We start from the raw sequence: 27072 nt of genomic DNA on the forward strand, positions 1-27072 counted from the left end.
TATACACTAAAGTGGTGGAAATTAGTACACTGGGTTGGTGGGTCTGTGTGTGTGGATTTTACTGCTGTTGGGACCTTTTTGTTTGTTAAAAAAAATACAATTCAGCCAAAATAAATTTCTACTGTAAGACAATTAAAATGCCATGATACCCTTGTTTCCATTTTGGCTTAATTCCATGTTCACAATGCGGGTTCCTCGGGGCATCAAATCATTATCTAACTAGGAAAGCTTCAGTGCATTACACTTAATACAATGAATCTTTTGGAACATTCTCTTGTGTTCCTGGTTATTCATGTCATGGGACAAATTAAAATTCCAGGTTTCGTCCACATAGTCTGAAGCCAAAATAAATGTTCCATTGAGTTTGGTACAAAGCGGCAATGGCAGAGAAAAAAAATTGAATAAGATTTATGTAAAATACTTCAAAGAATTTGTGTTATTAAAATTCTCTCCAGCATGAAGACAATAGTAACAAGATCATGTCCTTCAGATTATTTGGGTAAATGGCATTGACTCAGTTACAATACTATTCCTATTTTGCATGAAGTAAATTCAGTCCGGTTTTTCTTGTACCATATCAATGAATAATGCAGACTACAGGGCAGTACACTTTTATTCAACAATTTGCATTTGTACGTTTTTAAAAAAAATCATTCCTACCATTGCACAAATGGTACTGTGCAAAGCATTAAAAAAAAATTCAAAAGCAGCACTTGGAAAAATAACAAAGCATTACTTAATTCACAATTTTTCACATTGTTAGAAATGATATATCCCCATGATAAATTTTAGTACAATAGTGATCAGTCTGAGGTTAGTCTCTGTAAAAGTACATTTTAGGTTGTGTATTGTTACAGTTTTCAATAACAGACATTTTTATAATGCAAATGTTTTGGGTTTACCCAATTATTCAAATACAAAGCTGAGTAGCAGGAACATTGACATTAATGCTTCAGCACAACATAATACTGAGGTACCTGTTCCTTTACCTGGTTACAGAATTCCAAAGAAGCAGACATTGGCAAATAATTACCTATTAAAGTTTTGTATCAAATAAGCTAGAGTTTGTTTTTTTAGGGAGTTTTCCACTTGAATATATGTTTAAGTAGTTATCTTATTGAATGTTGACTGATTAAAATAAATCCATGTCAAAAAAAAATTCAGCAGCAACTGAAGGGAATTCGGATATTGAAAACCTCCTCCATCAGCTCTAGCTAATTATCTAACAAAAGACTTGTCTATTGTTTATTTCAGATGAGTATGAATTTTATGTTTTCAATTGTAATTTTACCCTTGACCTAATGCAGAGCTGTAGCTGTTTTAATTGTCTGTTAAAATAAACCCATTGTAAGAATGCTTTCATTGTGTAAGATATGGATAGCTTCAAATGATTTGTTTTCGATCATGGTGGAATGAATCAAAGGCAGGCTCCCACAAATGGTCCAAAAGAAGAGGTTAGTTTAAGACAACACACAATAGGTGTACTGCAAGAGAGTATGTGAATGATTGTATATTATGGTCATAAGACCATCACTTGCATATGATCAACTGTGATATGCAATATGTTAAACTGGCAAGTATTTAATTTGTGAGAAACAAACATGAGTATTGTTTTTTTAATGAGCATGAGGGACAGAGAATCCAGACAGTTTAAATAACATCCAAAGGAGAAGAAACAATTAAATTATTCTTCCATCATCTAGTCTCCAAAAAATGTGAAATGCGTATTTTACTGTTGCTTATTTTTCTAAAGATGTTTATCATTGATGAACGGTTGGTTGCATGCAAATGCAACCACATCAGGAAATGGCAATTCTCCAGCCAGTGTACCCAAAGTATTAAAATCATCAGTGTGGAATGTGTAGTTGTAATAGTAGTGAAACTGCTGCTATTTATCATTTTCACTGCAAAACTGATAGCAAACTGCCATTTTCAACATGCACAGTTAAACATCAAAATCCTGTATTTGCAGTTAGTGATCACAGTGCATTATTCCACTTTTTAATCAGATTATCACTGAACTTCAACTCTTTACACTTTAAAAGTAATAATAACAACATTTTAAGTCACTTGAGTTTGTACTGCCCTCTGTTTACTGATGCTGAAAACTAATAAAATTTTAGAATCTGCCTTTCCCAAACATGTAAAAGTGAATGACTTTTCAAAAAATAGTTATAGTTATTTTGTCCTTTAGTACTTTTGTATATCCAATTGTAATTATGTTTCCCTATTTGAGAATATTTCAGTTTAATACCTGATAGGGTATAGCTACAGCAAAACTGACCTACAATCCTTAGAAGTGACACCAAATCTGAAGAGATCTCCTCAGAATTAAGTACCAGAGCTCATTAAATCTTTCTGGACAATTTTGAGGTTAAGGGTCGTGTCAAAATCTGCAGACTCCTGCCTTCCTCATAGAACTTCGGCATTAGATAAATAGCTTTTTAAATTTAGATGTTACTACTACTGTTCCATCATTAGTGACCGATCCAAAGTCATAATCTAAAGCCCTACGCAGGACTGTTGATTTTCAAGATATTATATTGAAGTATCATATGCATTTCTCATTACACTTAGAAGTAGCTAATTTCAGTTTTATGGACTAGATCTTAAATTTCACATTTACATTTAAGCTGCTATTAATGTAATGTAATGTAAATTAATGATTTATTGAACCTCTGACAATTCAGTTCCCGTACTGTGAAATAAAAGATGATGCATTTATTTCTGGTACCAAGTAGATTTTTAAATTTTGTTTCAAAATACAGATAAGATCTTTTCCTTGGTGATATCCACAAGCTTATGGAGGCGTTATAGTAGTCAATCTCCACTTCTTTTTTTAAAGGAGAACTGTAACCAGGTGAAGTTTATGAAGGGGCAGACTGCAATTGTAAATGGTATTATGCTTTTACATTTTAGTGCTTAAAAGATTTTTAAGCAAAAAAAATCAGTGTCAACATTATACCATGAATTTGGATAAACAGTGATCTTCAAAATTTGGTACAAACTATAAAATATACTCATGATTTCCCCCATCCCTTCCCAAATGCTATCATTTTCAAGGTCAACATTTCTTTTGGAGGTAAATTGGCATAGTTGCTGCATAATATAAATTCTCTGCAAACATGGTAAATCTTTCAGATTATACAGTGCATCTACATAATTGAAGTTTGTAGAAAATTGCATATTAACATTATATTATCAAAGGCAGGAACTTAAAAACATTTAGCCATGAGCATGTTCGATTACAGATGAAAGATTCATTATGGTGATTAGAAACTATTCATTGTTATTTTATGGGTTGGTTACATTAATACGCATCGTATTGAATGTTTCACATATACCATTCTGATAGATTGAGCAACATAGGAACTATAATGATATTGAACAAAGTAGAAAATATGTATGATTTGGAGCATGAAGTTTGAAATATTTAGTAGTTTTGTTAATTTTCAGATTTTTAGTATAAGTCTTGTGTTCAAATTTGTCATGAAAAAACCCAAAGAAGTTGAACTGTGTATTAAGCAGAGAACAAATATTTGCCTGGATCTGTGGAGACTCCATAATTGTTTAAATTTCAGTGCATTAAGTTTGCATGGAAGTCATTTGAATATTAATACTCCAGCATATATCCTTTTAATGGTCCAAATACATATTTAACAATATGATTTTCTGATGAGCACAATTAAGTATTTACAAGAAAATGAATCTTCTGAATTTATAATGGAATAAGTGGACGATCTTGGACAACTGATTAACAGTCCAGTTAACGCTCTATTTGTTTACTATACTCGAAATAATTAATGAACTCCAGGTGGTGTCATCTTGTATTCAAATACACTAATGCATTATTTTCAAATTGGTTTTGAGTTTTTAATGTGTCAAACATCTGGATATTTTAAATTGACCAGTGACACAAAAGTAAGTCACAAAGCACTGCAGCAAAGTAAGTCATTGGCACATCTGTGTTATTGAAGGTATATTGTGGCACTTGGTAGTGTGGTGCTTTCCTTTCAAAAAAAACCAGAGCCATGTGAATTAATTAAACATTAATTAAAGTCTATTAAAGTGAGATTTCTATTCTACGCTACATTTCAACACCTGTTGAAAATTCAGGACGGAACCATCAAAATCAGATACAATAGTTGTAGGTTTTGCAAGAATTAACTGAATAAAATATTTAAACTTAATTGTGTACGGCATTCGGTTCATGTGAATTTACCTCCTTTAATAATAGTTGAAAATGAGCTACTTTTCATGATTATGAAATTCCTAATACTTCCTGTAGCATTCATATCTTTGGATGATGATCAGGTACTCTTCTTTCAAGCACTTCATGCAGTTTTGCCAGAATCCACTGGGAACAAAATTGTTGAGATATTTACACTTAGCAAAATACCAATTTTTAAAAAAATCTTAAATAATATGATTTAAGCATTAACTCTCTACCTCTAATCTCAACTCAGTCATGCTCCTCCAATTATAGTTTAGTGCACATTCTGGATTGATTGTCATGTTTATAGTATTGTAATTTACAAGAATGATACCTGGACTTTAGGGATTAAGTTTGCAGCGAGATTACACAAATTAGGCCTGTTTAATCTTCTAAATTCTAGCGACCAGGGTGATCTGATCCAAGTCTTCAAGATATTTACAGGAAAAGATGGCAGATAAAGCTGAGCCCTTAGCACTGTTTGAGTCTGAAACTATGCCTTCTACTCTGAGAATTAGGACTAGACTATTCAGGAGAGATGTTGGGAAGCATTCTTATACAGAAGGATGGAAGATGTTTGGAATGCACTTTCACAAATGGCTTTGCTAATTCTAAATCTGAGACATTGAATCTGAATCTTGTTAAGCAAAACATTGTGAGGGATATGGATCACAGATCAGTCATGATCTCACTGAATGGTGGAACAGGCTGAATATCCCTACTCCTCTTCCTATGTTCTTTCTGGCCTGCTGTGCCTTTCAATAAGATCTCAATTGATCTGACCACAGCCTTAATACCACTTTTCCGATCGTGTTGTAGATTTCCTAAATACCTACCTCTTAGAGCTTGATCAAATGTTTCCTAATGTGAAATGCCCTAGGCCACTCTCTTTATGCAGTACCTTTCAAAGTTCTTGTTTGATATGCAATTTAATGGAATACATTCCAGCATTTTAGTAATTTATAAATTGTATTTACATGAGCATTTAAGTAGCCTATCAGTGTGTTACAGCTCCAGCATAGCATGAACACATACTATTACCCACAACAACCCAGGTTCAGCTATTTGCGTAACCAAGATACGCAACATCACCTGTTTAGGCAGAACGTAAATGTCAATCAGACTCTCATATAGAGAAAAAATCCATTCTGCAAACTGGGCCCATAAAGCTTTTTGGAGGGCAAAATGCTATCCAGCCAAAGGCAAGTACTTATCAATGCCTTTTTAAGGCAATATTGAATTTGCTATCACTATCCTTTCGGGCTGTACATTCCAGATCATCTCAACCTATTAGAATTTTTTTTAAACATAGCCTCCTTCAAAACTAATTAAATCCATGTCCTTAAAATACGCGTCCTGTTGTCACTGCAGTCAGTGTATCCTCAAATAATCCCCTTGTAATTCTGAACAGCTTCATTAAATTTCACTTCAACTGTCCATGCTCCAATCAAAATCAATGTAGCTTCTTCAATTTTGTGATACTATTGAAGTATTTTATTTATTTGTTTTGATTATAATTCCTCTGGAGCAATCCATGTATGTTAACAGCAAAATTTAAACAATATTGAGTCGTGGGCCGACAAGTAGAAAGTACCATTCGTGCAACATAATGACCTCACCTTGCATTAAATATAAATGCAATTGTGTTTTGCCACTGTCTTGATTTTACCTTGAATAAATAAGAAGGGCTTTTAAAAAAACATTCAAACAGATGAGTGGCATTGGTTCAACCCTAATTGCCCTTGAATGCTGCAGTTCATGTGATGTAGATACACAGATTATAGTACTGTCAGGATGTTGATCAGGCTGCAGTGGAAAAAAAATAGGAATATTGTTCCAAATCAGGATAGTGTGTGGTTTAAGGGGAAGTTGCAGAATGTGGTCTCATGTATCTACTCCTCTCTGGTTGAGGCCAAGGGTTGAAAGACAATGTCTACAGAGCCTTGCTGAGTTGCTGCAGTACATCGCTACCACTGTACATTAGCGGTGGAGGGAGTGAATGTTGAAAGGAGTGGTTGAGGTTCCCATCCAGTTGGCTGCTTTGACCTGGATAGTGTCAAGAAGCTTCAGTGTTGTTGGAGCTGCAGTCATCGGGCAAGTGAGGAATATTTCATCACACTCCTGACTTTTGCCTTTATAGATACTGGACAGAGGAGACAAGGTGAGTTACTTGCTACAAAATTTTGGTCTCTAATCTGCTCTTGTGACCAGAGACCACAGTATTTATGTCTGATTCAGTTTAGTTTCTGATAAATAGTAGCCCACAGGACCACTGCTATTGGGGAATTCTGATGTTCATGCCGGAGGATAACAGTTTCTTCATATTTGTTAGAGATAGTAATTTTCTGGCACTTCTGTAGCATGAAGGTAAATTGCCACTTGTCAGCCCAAACCTAGATATTATCCTGATCTTGCTATATTTAGATTTGCACAAGAACAACCAAATCTCTCTGTACTGCTATCTTCTGCAGGCTTTCTCCATTTAAATAACATTCAGATCCTCTTTCTTCCAAAGTGCGCAGTATTTCCAACTGCAAAATTTCTGTCACTCATTTAACCTGTCTGTGTCTCTTCGTTTTCAACTTTGAATTATTAACAGCTAAGTCAAGGTATTCTGTGCCAGCAAATTACAGATAAACCATCAGAAAAAATGGTGAATAAGCTTATCAAAATCATGTACAGCCATATTGAAAAGAAACTTCAATACCTGTGCATCATCTTCAGTTTTGAAATTCACAATTTTTCCATATTCTTTTGCATGGAATACAGATTTCACACGTTCCTTTAAGAAAACAAGGAATGTTAACTGAATATAGATAAATCACGATGAAAGTTCATGATACACTGCTGTTTTGAACCTGGGATTCTAAAGAAAGAGAACCATGTTCAGCATTAAATTGTATTTGAATTTCTGTATTGTGTGTTAAGAGGAGATATAATTTTGTTAGATTTTCTTGAGACTGGTGGAGGTGTCTGAAGTTTGTTGATACGTGTATTTTTAATTAGGTTTACAGATTTGGGGTAGAATTTGAAATAAACAGTGCACACATTAGAAACACATGTAGAAGAAATGAAACTTGCTGTTGCCTAACAACAGATGTCCAATACCATGGAAAAAGGGCAGAACTGTCCAGAAGTTCAAGCAGTGTGTGCAGGTTTAGTCAGGGCTGGGGAGGAAGTCATGAGGGGCTTAAAAGAATACTCAAAGCAGAAAAGTGCTAGGAGGTGAGGGTATGGAAAACCTACGTATCTGTTCTGAAAGTGTTTCCAAACCAGGGAGAAGAAAATTCCAGAAACAATGGCTACCATGCCAAGTGATCAAGAAACTTTAAAGTGGAGACAGGGTGATCCTTCACTGAGGATTGAATGTTGTTGAGGATAAATGGGTTCAGTTTAATATTTGTAATAACTTAGTTTATTCAATAAGAAAATAACTTCTACATTGTATAAGAGATATAACTTTTTTCCTTTTGTTAAAAGAGTATTGACAGCCTCTTGCAACTATGTTCAATGATGACCAAGGTACACAGTTAACAAAAAATCAAACTTCTGGTTCTCGAAGCCAGGGTTCACTTTGGAATCAAAATAGTACAACATTGCCAGCATGAGCTTTTAACCAACCATGGCTAAAATATTAGTCTTTCACTTTACAACCAGTTGTATTTATATAGGGATTTTAAAAACTTTAAATTCTACTTAGGAATGTAATCAAACAAAATTAACATTGCCTAAAGGAGTTTTTGCAATCTGACACAGAGGGATATGTATAGTGCTAGTGCTTAGAAGTCTGAGGTTATCAGCAGGAGATAGTAAGAACTGTTGATGCTGATTCAGAAATAACAGTGAGGAGGTGGATGATCACAGCAGGCCTGGCAGCATCAGAGGAGCAGGAAAGCTGACGTTTTGGGTTGGGACCCTTCTTCAGGTTATCAGAAGGATGCAGGGATGAGCTGTGAAGAAATGTGAAATGATGATAAGAATTTTAAATTGAGGTTCTGCCACACCACAAGAGATGCAGACCAGTGAATACATGGGTCATAGTTCTTACCAGTCGCATTCAGGTAAGGTTTGGATGCATTTTAATTCAGGAAAGTTAGAAGATAGGGTATCAACCAGGAAAGCATTGAAATGGATCTGGAATCAGGGCCCAATTGATGTGTCTATGCTAGAATTGGTGATGACTGACTTAGCGAGTTGTAGTCAGAAATATTTAATTCCACAATTCTTGGACATCCTATGAGATGTGGACATAACGGAGGATATTCTGAATAGCTCATGCAGCCATTTCCAGAAATACTAAGGAGGAATTGTGTGCATCAATCTGAAAGCGAGAAAGATACAATAAACATCAGTGAAGATCTATCTTAGAAGAAGATTAGAATTGTATCAAGAGAAATGTCCATAGTGGAACAGTGAGGGTGTCTTTTGTGGATGAAGATAGTCAAGCGTGACCAGTTTTATTGATACAGGAAGTATGGTGATTTGTAATTTTCACCTGATATGAGGCAAAGATTTTATTGCAGTAAAGATAACTCTGCATCTTGGGTATTGCAACGATTCTGATTTATTTTTAATTCATTTATGAGATGTGGATGTCATAGGCTGGGCTGGTGCTTAATGTCCAGAAGCCAGTTAAGAGGCAATCACATCACTGTGGGTCTGGAGTCACATGTAGGCCACACCCAGTAAGAACAGCAGTTCTCTAAAGGATATTCCCTAAGTAGATGGGGTTTTTTGACAACAGTTATCATTAGAATCTTAATTCCAAATTCCGCCATTGCTTTGGCAGGATTCGAATATGACTATCTGATGAGTCTAGACTAGTGATAATACCCCTAGGCCACTGCCTCACCTGTATATATGTTGCTCTTAAACAAGGCAATTAGTTCGAATTGTTTAGTCATGTTCAATTATGAATCTGTCCACAACTACATGTTAAGCTTCTGATGTCATCATTAAAATATTCAAATTTATATTTTATAATAAGTTTACTCATGATAGGTACATTTTAAAACAAAGCATCTTTTTCAAGTCAATATATGCAAAGAACAGCTTCTAAATGTTTACTTACTTTGGCTTCAATACGTAACCTCCTTCCAGCAACAATAAAAGGTTCTTTAGTGAATTCCTCGAAGCTATACTGCCATTCACAGTTCAACTGCCCAAATGTTCCTTGTGTTACAAATAAGATACCACTGGAAAATGATATTTAGTGCAGTGAGTAACAAATGGTTACCGTAAACATTTATTTCAAAGGTTATTTCATTTCATCTTGAAACATGAACTGACTGTATGGGATTTAGATTAAAGTATGATTTTCATTGATACATTGGCCTGAGTAGTGCAATGAACATGCAGGTCAGCTCATGTTGGGGCTCCCCTTTAGAGCTGAATTAGGTGGCAGTGCAAAACGGGGCTTTGGAGGACAAAAACAGACAGCTTGACCGACTTGCTTAGAACGCCCAGGTTAATTGCAGGAAGTACCTCTCAGGTGGTACACAGCATTCTTTTGATAAAGTATTTTGTGAAGGACACTTCCATTGGAAAAGCAGTACGAGCTGTAATATCATTTCAAAGATTAAAATTTGCCCTTTAATTACTGTACTTACCATCTCCTCTATTAGATTTGCCACCATCGTAATTACAGTTTTTATTCTTTTATCTGGTCAATGACCATTTCCCCACCGTGCAAAAGTATATATAGCTGTTTCTCCATTATCGTGTTGGAGGCAAAGTTTAAATGATTGAACAAAGAACCCTTCCCTAACACTACTGGAGTATACCATATGCAGTCCAATGCTCATAATTGCAGGTGAAAGTATAAGCTTTCTGTAGCACTGCTCTCCTTGAGCTTTAAACAGATAATCAGACAGTAACTACAAACTTTATCTCCTTGCTTTCTGTGTCTCTAAACACAAAACCTTGAAATACAGAATCAGTGATCTTTACTACAGTATACTAATGTGCTGCTCAAATATTATGAAGAATTAGCCCCGAACATATCCTGAAGAAAAAGGGACTTGAATTATTTCTCTCAAGTACTTGGACACTCAGCAATCGAAGTTCTCAAATTGTACCTGAAGTGAACAATGGCTGTCTGATGCTGGATCTTCAAAGCACAGAATCCTGCAAATGACTGTTGTGAAATGGGAATGTGGTTTTCCTTGCCCCAAATGTACTGCGTTATAAAGAACCTGAGCAAAGTGAAAGTACGGTTCTGCTTGTTTGAAGAAGCCTCAATCAGAATCTCGTGTCAGAATTGTGGAACTCGCTTATGTAAGCAGAAAGTGTAATGATAATCAGATTGCCACTTATCAAACAATCCTGCCTAGACTTGCAGTTAAGTATGAAATGTTTAATTGCAAGGATCAAGTAGTTTAGGAATATAACTTCTAGGTTTGTTACTTAAGGTTGTGGGGGGGGGGGTGGGAAATCCCTGAGCATGACAGGTTGTTAAACAAAGTAATTACTGTTCAAAAGGATGGATCATGCATACTTAAAAGTTAGAAGGGCAGAAGTTTTCAATGGCAGGTGGACACAATTAGCTAGGTGGCGAGAGAGAGCAAATTGGAGGAACCTCTTGTGGCACAGTGGTAGTGTTCCTACCCCTGGAAACAAAAACAAGGGAAAGATAGCAAAATCAGCTACTTCTCTTCTGCAGCATTGTGTTCAGGTGTCCTTGGACAAGGAGTAGGCAATGCCCATTACATATTCTTGAACTTTGAAAAAGGTGATTACTGCAGGAGATAGAGTGCCTTATCTTCCCTTTTCACTCCATCCCCCTCACACTAACTCTCTCATCTTTGGTGGTCTACAGCACCCTTGCTGGGTATTTCATGAAATTTGATTAATTGGAAACATGGACGATTTAGTGGTGTTCGATAATGTACATAAAATGCCATGGGTGATATGGTAGGAAACAAAACATCATTCAATTGTGAGAGAGAGCACTTCCAGATGTTAGAAAAAAAAGTATAGTAAGTGGGCTGCTCCTGTGGACTTTGCAGGTAAATTGATTATTAACTGGAAATACACAAGTGTGTGTATGAGCATTTCTGGGAATCAAAGTGAAAGCTGTTGTGGTGCAGAGGTAATGTCTGTACCTCTCGCCCAGCAGATGTTGGTTCAAGTTCCACGTGCTCCAGTGGTGTGCAATAACATCTCTGAACAGGTTAGTTTGAAAATACCAAGACTGTAAATTTGAGTAAAATGCATTCAATTCCCCTCAAGTAATTTGCTGTATAAAAAGGAGGATTGAAACACAACTGGGAAATCAGGGAAGTTCTTAACATATCCACATACTGTTCAGACCAAAGGATAAATTTGGGAATTGTGGATGATGAGTTGAAACTGTATCTGCGAGAGTGTTTTTGATTTTGCAGTGACTGAACAGACAGGTCGTGAGGTCCACACTTGTGTTCACAATTGAAGTGTTTAAAGAGAGGGTCACCTGGCTGGATGTTAGTGGAAGGATCACGAGGAGTCTTATCACTCAGAACGGCTGAAAGACAGAGAGGAGTCAGTGAATTCAAGCATTTGTTTCGTTTGGTCCCAGAAATGAAAGACACCTCAAGATCCATTAAACATGTTAAATTAGGGGTACTTGCTTTGTTTAATTCCTATACAAAAGGAATTTTTGTTTACAACATGAAATTACGTGGGATAACTTTCATCAAGAGTTCAAAACTATGATTTAAACTTAAGTAGTACTCCTATTTAAAATCATGAGAAGTTGAATGGCTCTCTCAAAACCTCTTTACATCATCCATGCTTCTTCTGTATCATGCGCATACTTGGAACTATGACATTTGATCTTCACATCCAACCATTCTTATGAATAATGACCAGCAAATCTGTTTATTGTGATGTTGTTTTGAGGGACAAAATTGGTCAGGACACTGAATAATTTTTTTTTCTTTACTCATTTATGGGATGACGCCGTCACTAGCTAGGCAGCATTTACTACCCATCCATAATTACCCAGAGGGCAGTTAAGAATCAACCACATTGCTGTGGGGCTGGAGTCACATGTAGGCCAGACCAGGTAAGGATGGCAGTTTCCTTCCCTAAAAGACATTAGTGAGCCAGATGGGATTTTCCCAAAAATTGACAATGGCTTCATGGTTATCGGTAAGATTCTTTAATTCCACCATCAGCTGTGGTGGGATTTGAATCTGGGTCACAGGATTAACAGACCAGTGATAATACCACTTGGCCATCACCTTCCCTTCTTGTTCCACTATTCTTCAAAATAAATTCACCATACTGGGTAGACAGCATCTCCATAAGACATATGAGCAAAAAGTAGCCTGGGGGAAACAACCTTTGTGTCAGTCCTGTCAAGTCCCATAGGATCTTGTATGTTTCAAAAGGTCTTCTATATTCCAACAAGTATTGGCCCAATTTACTCAACATCTTATGATTGTTTCTCCATACCTGCTTTATTGCCACCACTATTAGTATATCTTTTCTTAGATAAAGGGCTGAAAATTGTTCACAGATTTCAACTAGTGATCTGATTAGTGCCTTGCTTGTTTAAGTAAAACCTCGCTATGTTTATGCTCCATTCCCTTTGAAATAAAAAGGGCAAATGCAGTGTTGGCCTATCTGCTGAACTTGGATGCTAGTGTTTCATGATTCATGAATGAGGAGCCCCAAATCCCTCTGTTCTGTAACTTTTTGCAATTTTTTTCCATTTAAATAATATTTGCCTCCTCTGTACACACGCCAAAGTGCATAATCTTACATTTCCCCACATGATATTCCATCTATTATGTTTTTGTTCACTTGCTTAGCTTGTCTACATCCCTCTGCAGACACTGTCATCCTCATCACTTGCCTTCCATCCTGTTTGTGTGTGTCTTCTGAAAACTGGGTAACAGTACACTCGCTTTCCTCATCTGAGTCATTAACATACACATTGTAAATATTTCCAGACTCAGCACTGATCCCTGTAACATACCACTAATTACAGAATGCCAGTCTGAAAATGCTCCCCTTTTCTCAACTTTCCATCTATGAGTTAGCAATCCTCTAACATACCACCACCAACACCGCAGGCTCTTACTAAGTAGCCTAAAAAATGGTAGCTTATCAAAGGTCTTAGAAAAATCCATATATTCTCCTGCTTGTTACCTCCTCAAAACTTCTCATGGATTTGTCAGGGCATGATTCCCCTTCATAAAGCAATGTTGACTCTACTTAACACATCATGCATTTTTAGATGCTTTGCTATTACATCTTTTAAAACATATTCTACTATTTTCCCAAGAACAGACATTAAGCTAACTGGCCTATGACTACCTTGTTTTTTGTCTCCTTCCCTTTGTAAATAAAGGTACTACATTGGCAGCTTTCCAATCCTTTGGGACTTTCCAGAATCTAAGGGTTCCTAAAAGATTACTACCAGTGCATCCTATACTTTTCTCTTGAATATTCTGACAGATGACATTCTAGCCAAATGACATAAAAACGAGTGTTCCCTGTTCAATTATTCAATTTTGTAGCATTTTCTTAGATTTGGGTAGATAAAGACACAAAGTTAGTGCAAATAAGTCTGCTTGTGTGACTGGCAATTGACATTGATCCCAAATAAAAGCTTATAAATTTATCAACCTCACATGATAAATTGGGAATTTTGCAAATGCAATTGAAATTTCATGACAAAGTGCAGGACAATGTGAGCGCATTTTCGAAACAGATTTTCTAAACTCATGTGAAGTTTACAATCTTACCTTTTTGTAATCATAAATAAGTCTGAATCATTAATCATTTTATGTCCAAAGTACTTGTATTTGGCAAATCTTCCATTTTCAATTTTCTAAGGAAAAAAGATAGAGACGGTCAAACAAACTTGATAAGTGTGTATTTTCATTTTAGGGCGTTGTATATTGAAATATGGCTACAACGCAAAACATTTAGAGCTAACAATTTTTACGTTAATAATAGTGTAACATTTACAATTCAAGATGATAAACATTGCACAAATATCTAGTGCAAAAACCTTAATTAGTCTTGATCAATATTCAATTCACCCATCCTCACAAGGCCACAACCAGCCTGCTAGTGGCAAGACTTTGTGGCGTAAACAATTATATTTGAAAGAAATTAATCACAAACAATTGTAATGGTTGAAACAGCCCAACAGTGACATACCATAACCACAAAGCTAAATTATGCAATATTATGGTGGAGAAACTATTACAACATAAGGTACTTTGAACCTGAACTGTGGTGAGACCACAGCTAGAGTACCACATGCAGTTTTGGTCTCCTTATCCGAGGAAGGGCGTTCAAGCTATAGCAGAAATGCAGCAAAGGTTTATCAGAGTGATTCCTGGGGAATGACTGGACTGGCATATGAAGAACTACTAGCTTGGTAATGACTATGTTCGCTTGGTGAGAATGCACCTGGCTCTTTGTGCCATTCTGGTCCTTTACCTAAAAGAAGGACATATATCCCATGAAGGGAGTGCAGTAGAGGTTCTGGGTCTGTCCTATGAGGAAAGCATGAACAGACTGGGACTGTGATCTTCACACCTTTAGAAGACTTGGGAGAGACTTCATAGAAACCTATTAAATTCTAACAGGACTAGACAGCATAACCAAAGGAGGCAACACAGCAGGCCAGGTAACGTCAGAGGAGGAAAGTTGATGTTTTGAATCGGGACCCTTCTTCAGAAATGGAGAGGGAGAAGGGTGCTGGGAAATAAATAGAGGAGGGGTCAGCCTGGGCAAGGTAGGTGGGTTGGTGATAGGGGTGTGCAGATAGGGAATGGTGGGGATTGGTCAGTGGGATGAATGGGGTGGATAGTTGGGAGAGAAGATGGACAGGTTGTTCAGGCCAAAGAGGTGGATGAGAGGGAGGCTTGGACATGGGATGAGGCTGGGAGTGCCAAGGAGTCCAGAACCAGGTGTAATAACTTTAAGGATGCATGGTAAACCACTTAAGACTGAGAACAGGAGAAATACCTCCACCCAGAGTGTGCTGAGCCTGTGGAATTGAATGTTAGATATAGTTCTTAAAGGTAAGGGGATCAAGGGGTAAGGGAAAAAGCAAAGAACAGCATACAAAGTTGGATGATCAGTCATAATCACATTGAAAAGTGAAACAGGCTCGAACGGCCAAATAGCCCTACTCCTGTTCCCATTTTCTATGTTTCTATGAACCAAAGTTAAAAATGAAAGCAGTAAGAGCTCCAAATTATTTTGCCCTATCGAAAATAATGTTCCACAAGCACAGAATTGTTATATATATGATTAAACAATACAACCTAATTACAGAAAATAAATTAGCATAAATAAAGGTCAGTGACAGAAAATTGGATGACGGAAGTTGAGAACCAGTTCTATCAGACTAGAACTTAATTACCTAAGCAAATAATTGCAATACTGTCATTGAATCAGTGATAGCTAAATGGAACACCTTACTTTGATGAAATTTTCCATTTCTGAGGAAGGAAAAATATTGGTTATCCACGAGAAAGTCCAGTTCTGAACTGCTGATCACAAGAGCTCTTTGTAATACAGAAACACCTGAACTGGAATCTGGCTTCTTCACATACAGTACTTGGCTTCTGAAAAACCTATTATGAAAATAGTGTACTTTACTGAGTCAACAGTATGGGAAACGTTCAACTTATAAATTGTCAATTACTTCAACTTATTTCGCTAAGTTCTGAAGAAGTCATATTGGATTTGAAACATTAACTGTTTCTCTCCATTGATTCTCCAGCATTTTCTGTTTCTCCTTCCGATTCCAGCTTCTGTAGTATTTTGCTTTTATCTGATTTGAATAAGATTTAGTAAGCCTATAAAATGATGTCTGAAGTATATGGGCTAAAAGAGAAATCAGAATAGTTTCTCAAGGGCAACTAGGGATGGGCATTAAAGATGGACAGTGCAACGATGCCGATATCCCATGAGTAAATTAAGAAAAAAAAAGGGGAGTTGGGAAAGCTGACTGGGATGATGAACAAGTTTGTGAGTATCACTAAAACCATCTGCCAAGAAACATCTTCTCCAAGAAATTTAAAACTGTAATGCTCAAGTCATAAACCAGAACAGAATTTCTTCCAATTTGAGGAACAAAGGAATTGGCTGTACACCACCACAAATTCTGTTTCCTAGTTACCGACTCCCTCTGTCAACTTTTCAGGCCAAACCAAACCATACCTACCTTGGTGTCACTGAATTTCAAACCACATGTCTAGACCATCACCAATTCTATTCCCACCTCAATAACATCACCGTGTCCCTCCATCAAAGCAACTGCTGCTGTAATGTCATCCTTTGTTCTCCGTAGATTTGATTATTCCAAGGCTGGCTTCGTAAATGAAGTCATTCCAAACTGCTGCTTGTGCCCTAATTCTCACTACCTTCACTTACCAATCCTATGCTTGTTCTGTTTATTGATCCCTAGTTAAGTCTTGATGCCTCAATTTTCAAACTCCTCCATAGCTTTGCCCCTTCCTATCTCAAAATTTCCTTCAACCTGTTAACTAGTCCAAGAAATCTGTTAACATTGATTTTCAGCATCTTGGATTTTAATGGGTTCACCCACCATGCCTTCAGTTGCCAAAGTACCAAGGTCTGGAACTTCCTCCCAAACTTCCTTAATATGCTTCTTAAAACCTACTTCTTTGTCCAAGTTTTTGGTCATCTTCTCTATGTAAGAGCAAATTTCCAAGGCTAACTTTAGCTAACTAGGAAAGAATACCAGGAAACACAAGAACGCAGGAGATAGGAACAGGAGTACGCCAAACAGCCTGTCAAGTCTATTTTACCATTCAGTAAGATTTTGGCTGATCTTGAACTTCAATTTAATTTTCCTCTCTGTTGCCACATCTCTTGATACCCCGAAAAAATAAAAAAAAACTTTCAGCATTAAATGTGTTCAATCATTGAGTATTCACTACCATCTGGCTACAGAATCCAATCTTTTAAGTGAAGAAATTTCTGTTCCAAATGCTGTGTTCTCCACGCCTATCAAATCACTGTGTCCTCACATTTTAGACTCCCCAGTCAGTGGAGACAAATTTTGGAACTTGTCAAACCCCTTCTAAATCTTGTGTTTCATTGAGATCACTTCTCATTCTTCTAAATCCTAGAAAAACACTTGGTCTGAAGCTTGACAGATTCCAAAATGGAAGAAGAATTCTTTTAACCCTTTGAAGCACTGAGCTAGATCTTACCACAATTAGACAATATACTTCTTCGTTTTGTATAGTTGAATGCCTCAATCTTATTGAGGTAACAAGCTGCAAAAACAGAGACAATGTTCAGATGGGTGGCATGGTAGCTCAGTGGGATACTCCTGCTGCCTCATTGTCCCAGGATCAAGTTTCAATTCTAGCCTTGAGTGACTGTCTATGTGGAGTTTGCATGTTCTTCTGTCCATGCTTGAGTGCATTACCTCTGACAGTCCAAAGAAGTGCAGGTTACGTTGGTTTGCCAGCCAATCTAAATTACACTTTATTGTCCAGGGATATACAGGGTAGATGGATTAGCCATGGTAAATGCAGGGTTACAGGGATAGGATGGGATGCTTTTCAAAGGGTTGGTGCAGACTTGATGGGCAAAATGGCCTCTTTCTGAACTATAGTGATTCAATAATTCTAATCAAAGATTTTATAATTTATACTGCGTTTTCAAGAGTTGTCTTCCACCAGTTGCAACAAATTGGTTCGTGCATAAGAAGTTCTTCTTTTGAAAACCATGTGTGATATATATTTTTCATCTGAACATTTAAAGGAGTGTCTAAGTTGCTTCTCATATGCTTACACTAGAAAACTTAACATGTTTCTTCCAGGGAAGATTAGAAGCATTTTAATTACATCAAGCATACTAAATGTAAAGATTACATTATGTCTTACCAGTATCACGAGAAAGTAATTTAGTTCTAGATAAGGCTTGCTAACAGGCTGGGTTGGCCAAATTATACATCGTTGTCTCCAAGAGTCCAACAACAACTAGCGTAGAGTTCTTACGAACATTGTGCAAGGTCTTTTGAGATGCAGCGCTTCATATTGGGATGCTAACAACTTCAGCCATACATCAATGACCTTCATGCAATAGGAGACAATACTACTAAGTCCAATTCTTGACTGGGCCCTTGCTCCAACATGAACACAACAAGGAATGATTTTTGTAGGAACGTGGCAACAAAAATGTCAACTTTCTACAGAGATTTCAGAAGGTATTGGGGAGATCAAGCAGAGTTAAAGTGTACAAGAGGTCAGAGTTATCCTTATTTTGAATGGATCACTGCTTTTGAAATCTGGCAGCTGTCCTATAGACAGTACTATCAATTGTTATATCTTCACACCTTTTTTTTGCCACGAAATCTGACATTTCGTATGAACATACAAACACAAGTCAATGAACAAGAATGGGTCACTTGGCCCTTCACCCTGCTCTGCTATTCGAATAAGATTATGGCTGCCTGATTTTCATCTCAACTCTACATTCCTTTAGACCCCTCATAATCTCCTTGGTAATCAAAAATCTATCTTTGCCTTAAAAACATTTAAAGATTCTGCATCGACTGCCATTCAAGGAAGGGAATTCCAAAGACATTCAACCCTTCGACAAAAAGAATTCCCTCACCTGTTTTAAATGGTGACCCTGTATTTTTAAATTGACATTTAGTTTTAGATTCTCCCAACAGAGGAAACATCCTTTTGACACCCACCTGTTCGAGTCCCCTCACCGTCTTCAGTTTCAATTTTAAAATTACCTCCGACTCTTCTAAACTCCAATAGATACAGGCCTAGTCAGTCTGACATTTTCTCATAAAGCAATCCATTCATCCCACGTATTAGTGTAGCAAATCTTCTCTGAACTGCTTTCAACATAACTTCCTTCCATAATTATGGTGATCAGCATTGTAATATAGTACTCCAGCTGCATTCTCACTAGTGATTCATAAAACTGAAGTATAACCTCCCTACCCTTGCATTCAATTCCCCTCCGCAATAAAACATAACATTTCTTTGGCTTTCCTGATTACTTACTGTACCTGCATACTAACCTTCTATGATTCACACAGTAAAACATCCAGATCATGCTGCATCTCGGAGTTCTGCAACCCCTCACCACTTAAATAATACACATTTGGACAAATTTGCATCCTTTCTGTCAGAATGGGCAATTTCACACTTTCCCACATTACTCTATACTTGCCCATTCATTTAGCCTGTCCATTTCACTTTGCAGACTCCTTATGTTCTCTTTAGAACTCACTTTATTACCTATTTTTGGTGTCATCATTCAACTTGGTTAATACCTAATTCGAGCAATCTTTTTTACCCAAATGTAAATGATCTATTGTGTTTTAATAAAACAAAATACTGCAGAACTGTGCAAATCTGAAATAAAATCAAAGTGCTTCGAAAAAAATAGCAGGTCTGGCAGCACTGGAGGAGATAGAAACAGTTAAGTTTTACATGCAAAATCACTCTTCTTTGGGACTACTGTCTTCTAAATTCTTGTGGCTTAGCTTAATGGGCATCCTACAGCATTTGTGGCATCTTTCACTGCTCGAGTTCTCTCATCTACATCCTGCTTATTAATCACAGTAGAAAATAAAAAGTCTACATTCTTAAGTTCTGCTCAGCAACATTATCTGCAGCTTTTGTTTGTTTATATATCTAAGGTTTCTGGTTTATTTTTATGAAAATTGATTTACTACACTAGTAGTCTAAGTTGATACACTTGTTAGAACAACTGAATTATTGTACTATTCTACCTCTACTCCGTTAGTGTATTGGATAGTATTTTAAAATGTTTACTTTCTTCCACTCTGGCTCCAAGAATAATCGTAACTTGCTAAAGCACTGATTTTCTTGAACACCAAAATGTGAAGGCAAAGTCTGACTGGCTGAGGTAAAATGAAGCTAACTAGTATTTCCCATATCTGTTCGGTTATTTTTGCTGGCACGTCTCTTCCCACAAACCGGGATCATTAATTATGTCTCTATTAACAGAGATAAGTCAATTATTTGCTTGAGACAGACACAACAAATAATTTTAACAATGATCAACACATTTAAACAAACGATAGAACCAATTACAAGCAAGGGAAATACACGTTTAACAGTACTACAAATTCCTATAATGAGAAACCAGTCATTGCTGACTGCATTCTCTCTTCAAAGTAACCTAAATTTAAATTACTTGTATGGTTGTCACTAATAGGTTCTACACAGACCTGCAGGAACTCATCCAAAAATCACCTGCCCAAAGGCAAGATTGTCATCCTCAACAATTTCAATTCCAGAGTTTGCTATGACAATATCGTATGGAAGGAAGTGCTTCAAAATGATGGACTGAGACCCTACAATGTAAACAGAAGTCTATCCTTGGAGCTCTGCAGAGGAAGGCACCTGTCCATAAATGACATCATCTTTAAAAAAAAGCTTCAAGACTAAATGGATATCTTCGCGCTCTAACAGTGGTGCCAAGTAGACTATACCTTGGTGTACCAATATGTCCAGGACACCCTGCAAACTACAGTCCTGCCAAGTGCTGACTGTTATACTGCTCACTAGTTTGTTTGCTCAAAACTGAGCTTCCATGTCCAGGCCAAGCCTCAGAACAGACCTTGGAATAAGCCAATCAAATGGAATTTTATGTCAGCAACCTACAAACCTCATCTTACAGATGTAGGGGTTGAGCAACCTTGCAGCTTGACTGGAACACCCTTTTCTCATGGCTGATTCCACTGCAGAAGAATTCAGGGTATACATCATAGTTGCAGCACTGAATATCTCTAAAGTCATAGGAGTCTGCACTAAGAAAAACAGGGACTTATTTGACGAAAAATATACAGAAATCCAAAAATTACATTGATCAAGCTAGGTGAGACCAGCCAGCAAAGTCAGAAAGATAGCCTCACATCAAACACGCAGCACCCATCAATGTAAACTCAGGACCATTCAAAATACCAATGGCTCATTACTTGTGGAAAGGAAAACCTCAATTGTACACTGAACCTGGTGACATAAGATGCTTTATGGAACTCTAAAATCTGTCTATGGACCAGTTTGTTGAACCAAAAACCCTTTGAGAAACACCAAATGCAAGACATTATGCATCAACAGTGAGTGAGTCCTGGATCATTAGTCAGAAAACTTTTGACTTGAGCACCAAATGTACAGAGGATGTTACTGTCATCAACTACATTCAATAACAGTCTGTCAAAGAAGAGATGGATAAGAATCCAACTCTGGAGGAAACTGACTGCTATCAACCTGATGAAGACTAACAAAGCCCCAAAGTCAATGGAATTCAACTTGAAATCTTGTAGCCCTACCCTACATTCCAAGCTTTATCACTGTTTCATGGCCTCCTGGGAATAGGACAGGATTCCACAGAATGTGTGCATCTCTGTTATTGCCACCTTATACAGAAGCAAAAGGAGAAATATCAGGCTGCTCTTACTACTGTGCGATCACCCACCTTTCTATTATTGGGACACTTCTGGCTAGAATACCTCTGAACAGGGGCTTGCACCTAACAGCATGGACAAAAACATCTCAAAAAGCCAGTACAGTTTCAGAATAAATGGATGCCCGCAGGCATTGCATCTGCACTAAGATAACTCTAAGGAAAGTGTTGTGAACAAAAAATAAAACATGTCGCTTTCATTTGGCTTGGTAAGATCTATGGCACATTGAGCAGGACCTTGGAAAATTCTCAATAAACCTGGATGCTCACTCAGGATCTGAACAATGGTGAAGCAGTTTCCTTCAAACAAAACGTGTAGACAAGTCACTAGTCACTACATTCTTCAGCATGGGACTTCAGCAGGCAATGGAGGACCTTTGGGACGGAATTTATACACGCTTCAAGATCGATTAAGATCTTTTCAACCTTTAGCATCTTCAAAAAATGTGGAAGATGCATGCAAACCTCAGTGAATCTTTCATTGTGATTGCATTCTCCTGGTCCCCAGTCAGACCTGCAACGGATAACAAATTTTTTTGAGGCCGCACAACTGTTTAGAATAAAAAACATCAGACAGGAAAGAAAAGTGAAAGTCTTGTACCATCCTGGACTCCAATAAGAAAACATACCAAGCAGCCTGGTCATTCAGGGAATGAAATTCAAAATTGTCAAATAATATACCTATTTGGGAAGTGGTATCTCATTTGAATGTCACGGTAGACAAAGAAATGAACAATAGGTTTTCAAACGCACATTCGGCTACAAATACATACATTTGTCCATAGTACTCTCACTAACCTTCTGTATGGCACTGAATCATGCATTCTGTGCTGCTATTATGCAGGCCTTCCACAGGCTTCCTTCAGCACTACTTCCAGAACACCATCGAAATCTGCTAGCAGGGCTGCATTACAAATTGTGACATCCTGCTAACAGCTAACACTTCAGCACAAGATCGTTCACCTCTGAGGAGGGTAACAGTAGTCTGCTCAAGATGTGCACACAGAGCTGACCACTGATAAATGGAACAGAGTGGTTCCATTCAAATGTTTCAAGGACTCCCTGAAGAGGTCCCTCTCTGCATGCTACATTGATAATCGCCAGTCAGAAGCATTGGCCCTTGCTCACGATGACTGGAGATACCACAACAGAAAAGCTACAGACAGCTTGGAGGCTGAGCTAAAAGCCAACATGAATGAAAAAAAAATAGATCCAACAGCAAATACACCTTCACCTGCATCTAATTGGGGGGGTAGGGGTGGAGAAGGAGAGAGAAATGATCTGGTCACGGATATGCCATCAATAGTCTGCAACCGATGAGTTACAACTTTCCCAAAATATTCATCTGTGAGGAAATTCTAAGAGAAAGTAATGCCAGAGTACATCCTCCCACTGAACCAGTCAAAAAACATAGCTAATTTTGAATGGATACTTGGTTGTGATGTCAATATAATTTGGTACTCTGAAAAGTATTAGTTAAAATCAGGAGAAATTGGTATCTAACCTGGATCAGTTCAATGCATGCAATTATCTTGCAAATTCTACTTACTCAGATTGTGATGTACTTATTCTTTTTAATATTTTAAATCGTATGCGTTTCAGCATCTCTACAGTTTGCCACACAATATATTACATACAACCATTGTTTGTTGTCAGCTGATGGTTATGATGGATAAAAAAGCGATGTAAACACTGATAAAACCTAGTTATTTCATGCAAGACAGCATATTAGTATACTGATATTTTAAAACAATTTTCAGAAGCAAAAAGGTAACATTTCATTTTTAATATTAATGAGGAAATTATCACTTACTTCTGGAATGTTTTCATTTTATACTCCAGAACCTTGTCAGTGACATGATTCATTTTTTTTCACAGAACAATCTTTTTACATCTATGATTATGTGCCAATATAACGTCCCATAAATGGGAATTCTAAGTGGTCAAGTCTTCTTGCCTTCTTGGTGACACAGCTTATTATTACATCCAAGACTAGAGTAAGAGGGCAAATCAGAATATCATCACATAGCATTTTAAACAGTTTTGTTTCCACACAGACTTCATTAGCTTTATCTCTTCAAACTAACTCTTCTTCCCATTTGCATTTTAATTTGAAGAATGAAGTGGAAATTATAAAACTGTGAAAACTCAATATTCTCAATGTTACTTCAGGATTTAAAACTTAATTAGCATTTTCTATTTCACCATATGCAATTTTACAATTTCAAGCTTGATGATGCTGTACACTATGAACCTTCTCCTTTATGGCTTGAAAAACAAGTTCCAATGAATCTCAGTGTAGATAGCGAACCAGGAAAAATCAATTAATTTGTCTGAGTGGGAAAAACTAAAATATATTAACTCCCTCTGATTTTGAAGCTTCACATTTAAAAGAACTTGGTTAAGTTTGTTAACAATGTTGGTGCTCAACTTTCAAGTATAGTTTTCAAAAATGTAATTGTGTTGGTTTTCTTCAGGTAGTAACAGAATGTGAAACAAAAATGCCTGCAATGTGATGCATTCTGGGGATGTGGACATTCCAAACATTGCATTCAGGTTGCTGCTGAGACTCACGGCTAAAGAGGGAGTGGCTTCCTCAGAACATTGAGGTGCACAGAGAGTCAGGAAGGAGGTGCAAGTGGAAAGAAGAAATCTGCTCCTACAACGAAAACAATCTTGACTGAGGTTTTCAAGGAGTTGGCATCAAGGGTATTGTGCCACAGACATGAATCAAGAGCAAAATGACGACTAGATTTTTTAAATCCAACTTATACTTTTACACTTACACACATCCCTTACCCTCTCTTTTCCCTTCTGCACCATTCAGAATATCCTCATTGCTGCAAGATCCATCACATTGTACGACCTCTCATCCTCACTTCTTACATTTGCACATTACTGTTTCTCCTCGTTTTAGCATTCTGAGCTCTTCAACAAGCCAGGTTTTGTGGTTCACTTAGCGCTGTCACAAATCAAAGTCATTATAATATTCAAAATGACAATTTTCAAAATTGCAAACTACTGGGGCTGAAGCTTGCACAAATATTAGTGTAAATGGATCTGGACACATCAGAGTAGTAGGAATAAAAGATCTGTGGGGTCAGTTCTGGGTTGAATGGAATTCCAAGATTCTAGGCTGTAAAATGGTCCTTACATCATAAACACTCACCTTTAGTGTTTACCATCGTGCATGTTCAAATGACAAGTCCTGTGGGCATTCATCATCCTTCTCCTCCAGTCTTCTTTGGTGAGTGAGTTGATGCAGAACATGACAAACTACTGGGCATTCTACATTTCAAATATTGCAAGGTGTCTCTTGAACTATGAAGGCATCTGAACCTCAACTTGAGTGTTCAGTGCTGTGATTCACCCTTGCAATGATGTAGCTGCTGCTATTGTGTGTGTTCTGGAGATTAGAATGGTAAAACCTGGTAAACAAGGGTGCCCGTTGTCCCTCAAGCTAGCAGCTCTAATGGCAGTTCTTAATATTGTGGGATGTATGAGATTTTGTATTGTCTTACACTGAAGGCATTATTGCACTTCCTTGGATGTTAGACACATATTTACGAGGACCTCTTCTTGTGGTTGGATGTGATGGAGTTGAAGTCATTCTGATTATAGAAGACAGCTTGCTTGTCAGAAATTGCCGTAATATGAGCGTAGTCCCTATGCTTCGGGAAAGCATGTTGGTAGTGCAATTCTAATGATCAAATATCTTGATGTTGGACGACTGAGACAGACCTCCCTAGAAGCCTGGTAGGATTCAGAGGTGTAAAAATGGAGGGGTCTGGTGCCTCACTGCCAACAATCATCAAGTAAGAAGCAGATCTTTTTCAAGGAGGCTACAGAGATCTGCAATGATCTGAAATACTGCTCCTCGGACAGACCAATGAAGCAGAAGCTTTTGTTGGTATATTCTGAGAGGTTAACTAAGCCTTCTGTGGGTGTGGCCTTCACTGTGCTCCTCCGGTAACTCCTTAGTTTTTCTGTTAAAATTGCTCTCTTTCTCTACCAATGAGCTGAATGGTTTGCACTTGCTTCTAATTTGTATGTTTGCATAATCATACCTATGTGCTTATATACGACTTCCTCACAAAGATTTCTCAAATTAATTGCAAATCTAATAAAGATTACAAAAATCACAACCCATAATGAAATTGAAGAGATAACAAAGTGTGGAGCTGGATGAATACAGCAGGCCAAGCAGCATCTTAGGAGCACAAAAACTGATGTTTCGGGCCTAGACCCCTCATCATTTTTTCTGATGAAGGGTCTAGGCCCGAAATGTCAACTTTTGTGCTCCATAGATGCTGCTTGGCCTGCTGTGTTCATCCAGCTCCACACTTTATGTCGGATTCTCCAGCGTCTGCAGTTCCCATTACCTATGAAATTAAAGAGCATCTGTCAAAGGAGGGATCTCTTAGCGACCATGGGAATCTGTATGAAGCTACATCATAGTAGTTAAAATCACATTGGATCTTTATTTGCATATCTTTTGAGTTCTTCTGCCTGTCTGCAAGAAGTTAACTATGGAGTATGTTACTCACACACAGCCTAATCCTTGGATCCCATTCACCCCAAGTGCTACATCTAGTTGCCTCTTGAATACATTCAATATTTTGGCATCAACTACTTCCTGTGGCAATGACTTCCACAGACTCACCACTTTTTGGGTGAAGAAACATCTCAACTCCATCCTAAATCGATTACCCCAAATCCTCATACTGTGACCCCTGGTTCTGGACACACCCAGCATCAGAGAAAGCAAATACTGCAGATGCTGGAGTCAGAGGCAACACAGCATGGAGCTGGAAGAACACAGCAGGCCATGCAGCAGAGGAGCAGGAAAGTTGACATTTCCGGCCAGGACCCTTCTTCCACTCCTCTGATAATGCTTGGCCGGCTGTGTTCCACCAGCTCCGCACTGTTGTCACCATCAGCAATATCCTCCCTGCATCTAGTCTGTCCAGTCCTGTTAGAATTTTATAAGTCTTTATGAGACAAACCCCTCATTCACCTGAACTCCAATGAAAACAATCCCAACCTAGTCAATCTCTGCTCAGACATCAGATCCATCATTTCTGGAATCAGCCTGGTAAACTTTCATCGAACTTGAGAGCAACAGCATCCTTCCTCAGAAAAGGAGACCAAAACTGCACACTACGAGATCATTATACTTGGTACAGCAAGAATTCCTGGAAAGTTTGAAGTTTTTACATCATATTAAACATATTTTTGTCAATTTGGTTTACTTTTCTTTTCCTGCACTCTGAACTGTGGAGCGGTTTCATACGTAACATTCATCTTGGTAACATATCTAAATTTGTCAGTCTGTGTTGTGTACTTAGTTAGTGTCAGAAGGCTCCATTAGCACAGAGACATAACGGTTGTCCACACAACTATAGCCAGAA

General features: G+C 37.6%; 1 protein-coding gene across 1 annotated transcript in view; it reads right to left on the bottom strand.

Moving 5' to 3' along the window:
* Positions 1–562: 562 nt before the first annotated feature.
* The window catches only part of vps13a (vacuolar protein sorting 13 homolog A), a 379786-nt gene continuing 353276 nt past the window's right edge, over positions 563–27072 (bottom strand). Inside the window, exons 69-72 of the mRNA XM_048527513.2 lie at positions 13948–14033; positions 9285–9408; positions 6921–6995; positions 563–4357 (exon numbers count right to left, since the gene is read on the bottom strand). Of these exons, the coding sequence (XP_048383470.1) occupies positions 4292–4357; positions 6921–6995; positions 9285–9408; positions 13948–14033 (351 nt within the window). The 3' untranslated portion in view covers positions 563–4291. The remainder of the gene's footprint in view (positions 4358–6920; positions 6996–9284; positions 9409–13947; positions 14034–27072) is intronic.

The sequence above is a fragment of the Stegostoma tigrinum genome, chromosome 3 (genome assembly GCF_030684315.1).
Source record: "Stegostoma tigrinum isolate sSteTig4 chromosome 3, sSteTig4.hap1, whole genome shotgun sequence".
Lineage (NCBI taxonomy): Eukaryota > Metazoa > Chordata > Chondrichthyes > Orectolobiformes > Stegostomatidae > Stegostoma > Stegostoma tigrinum.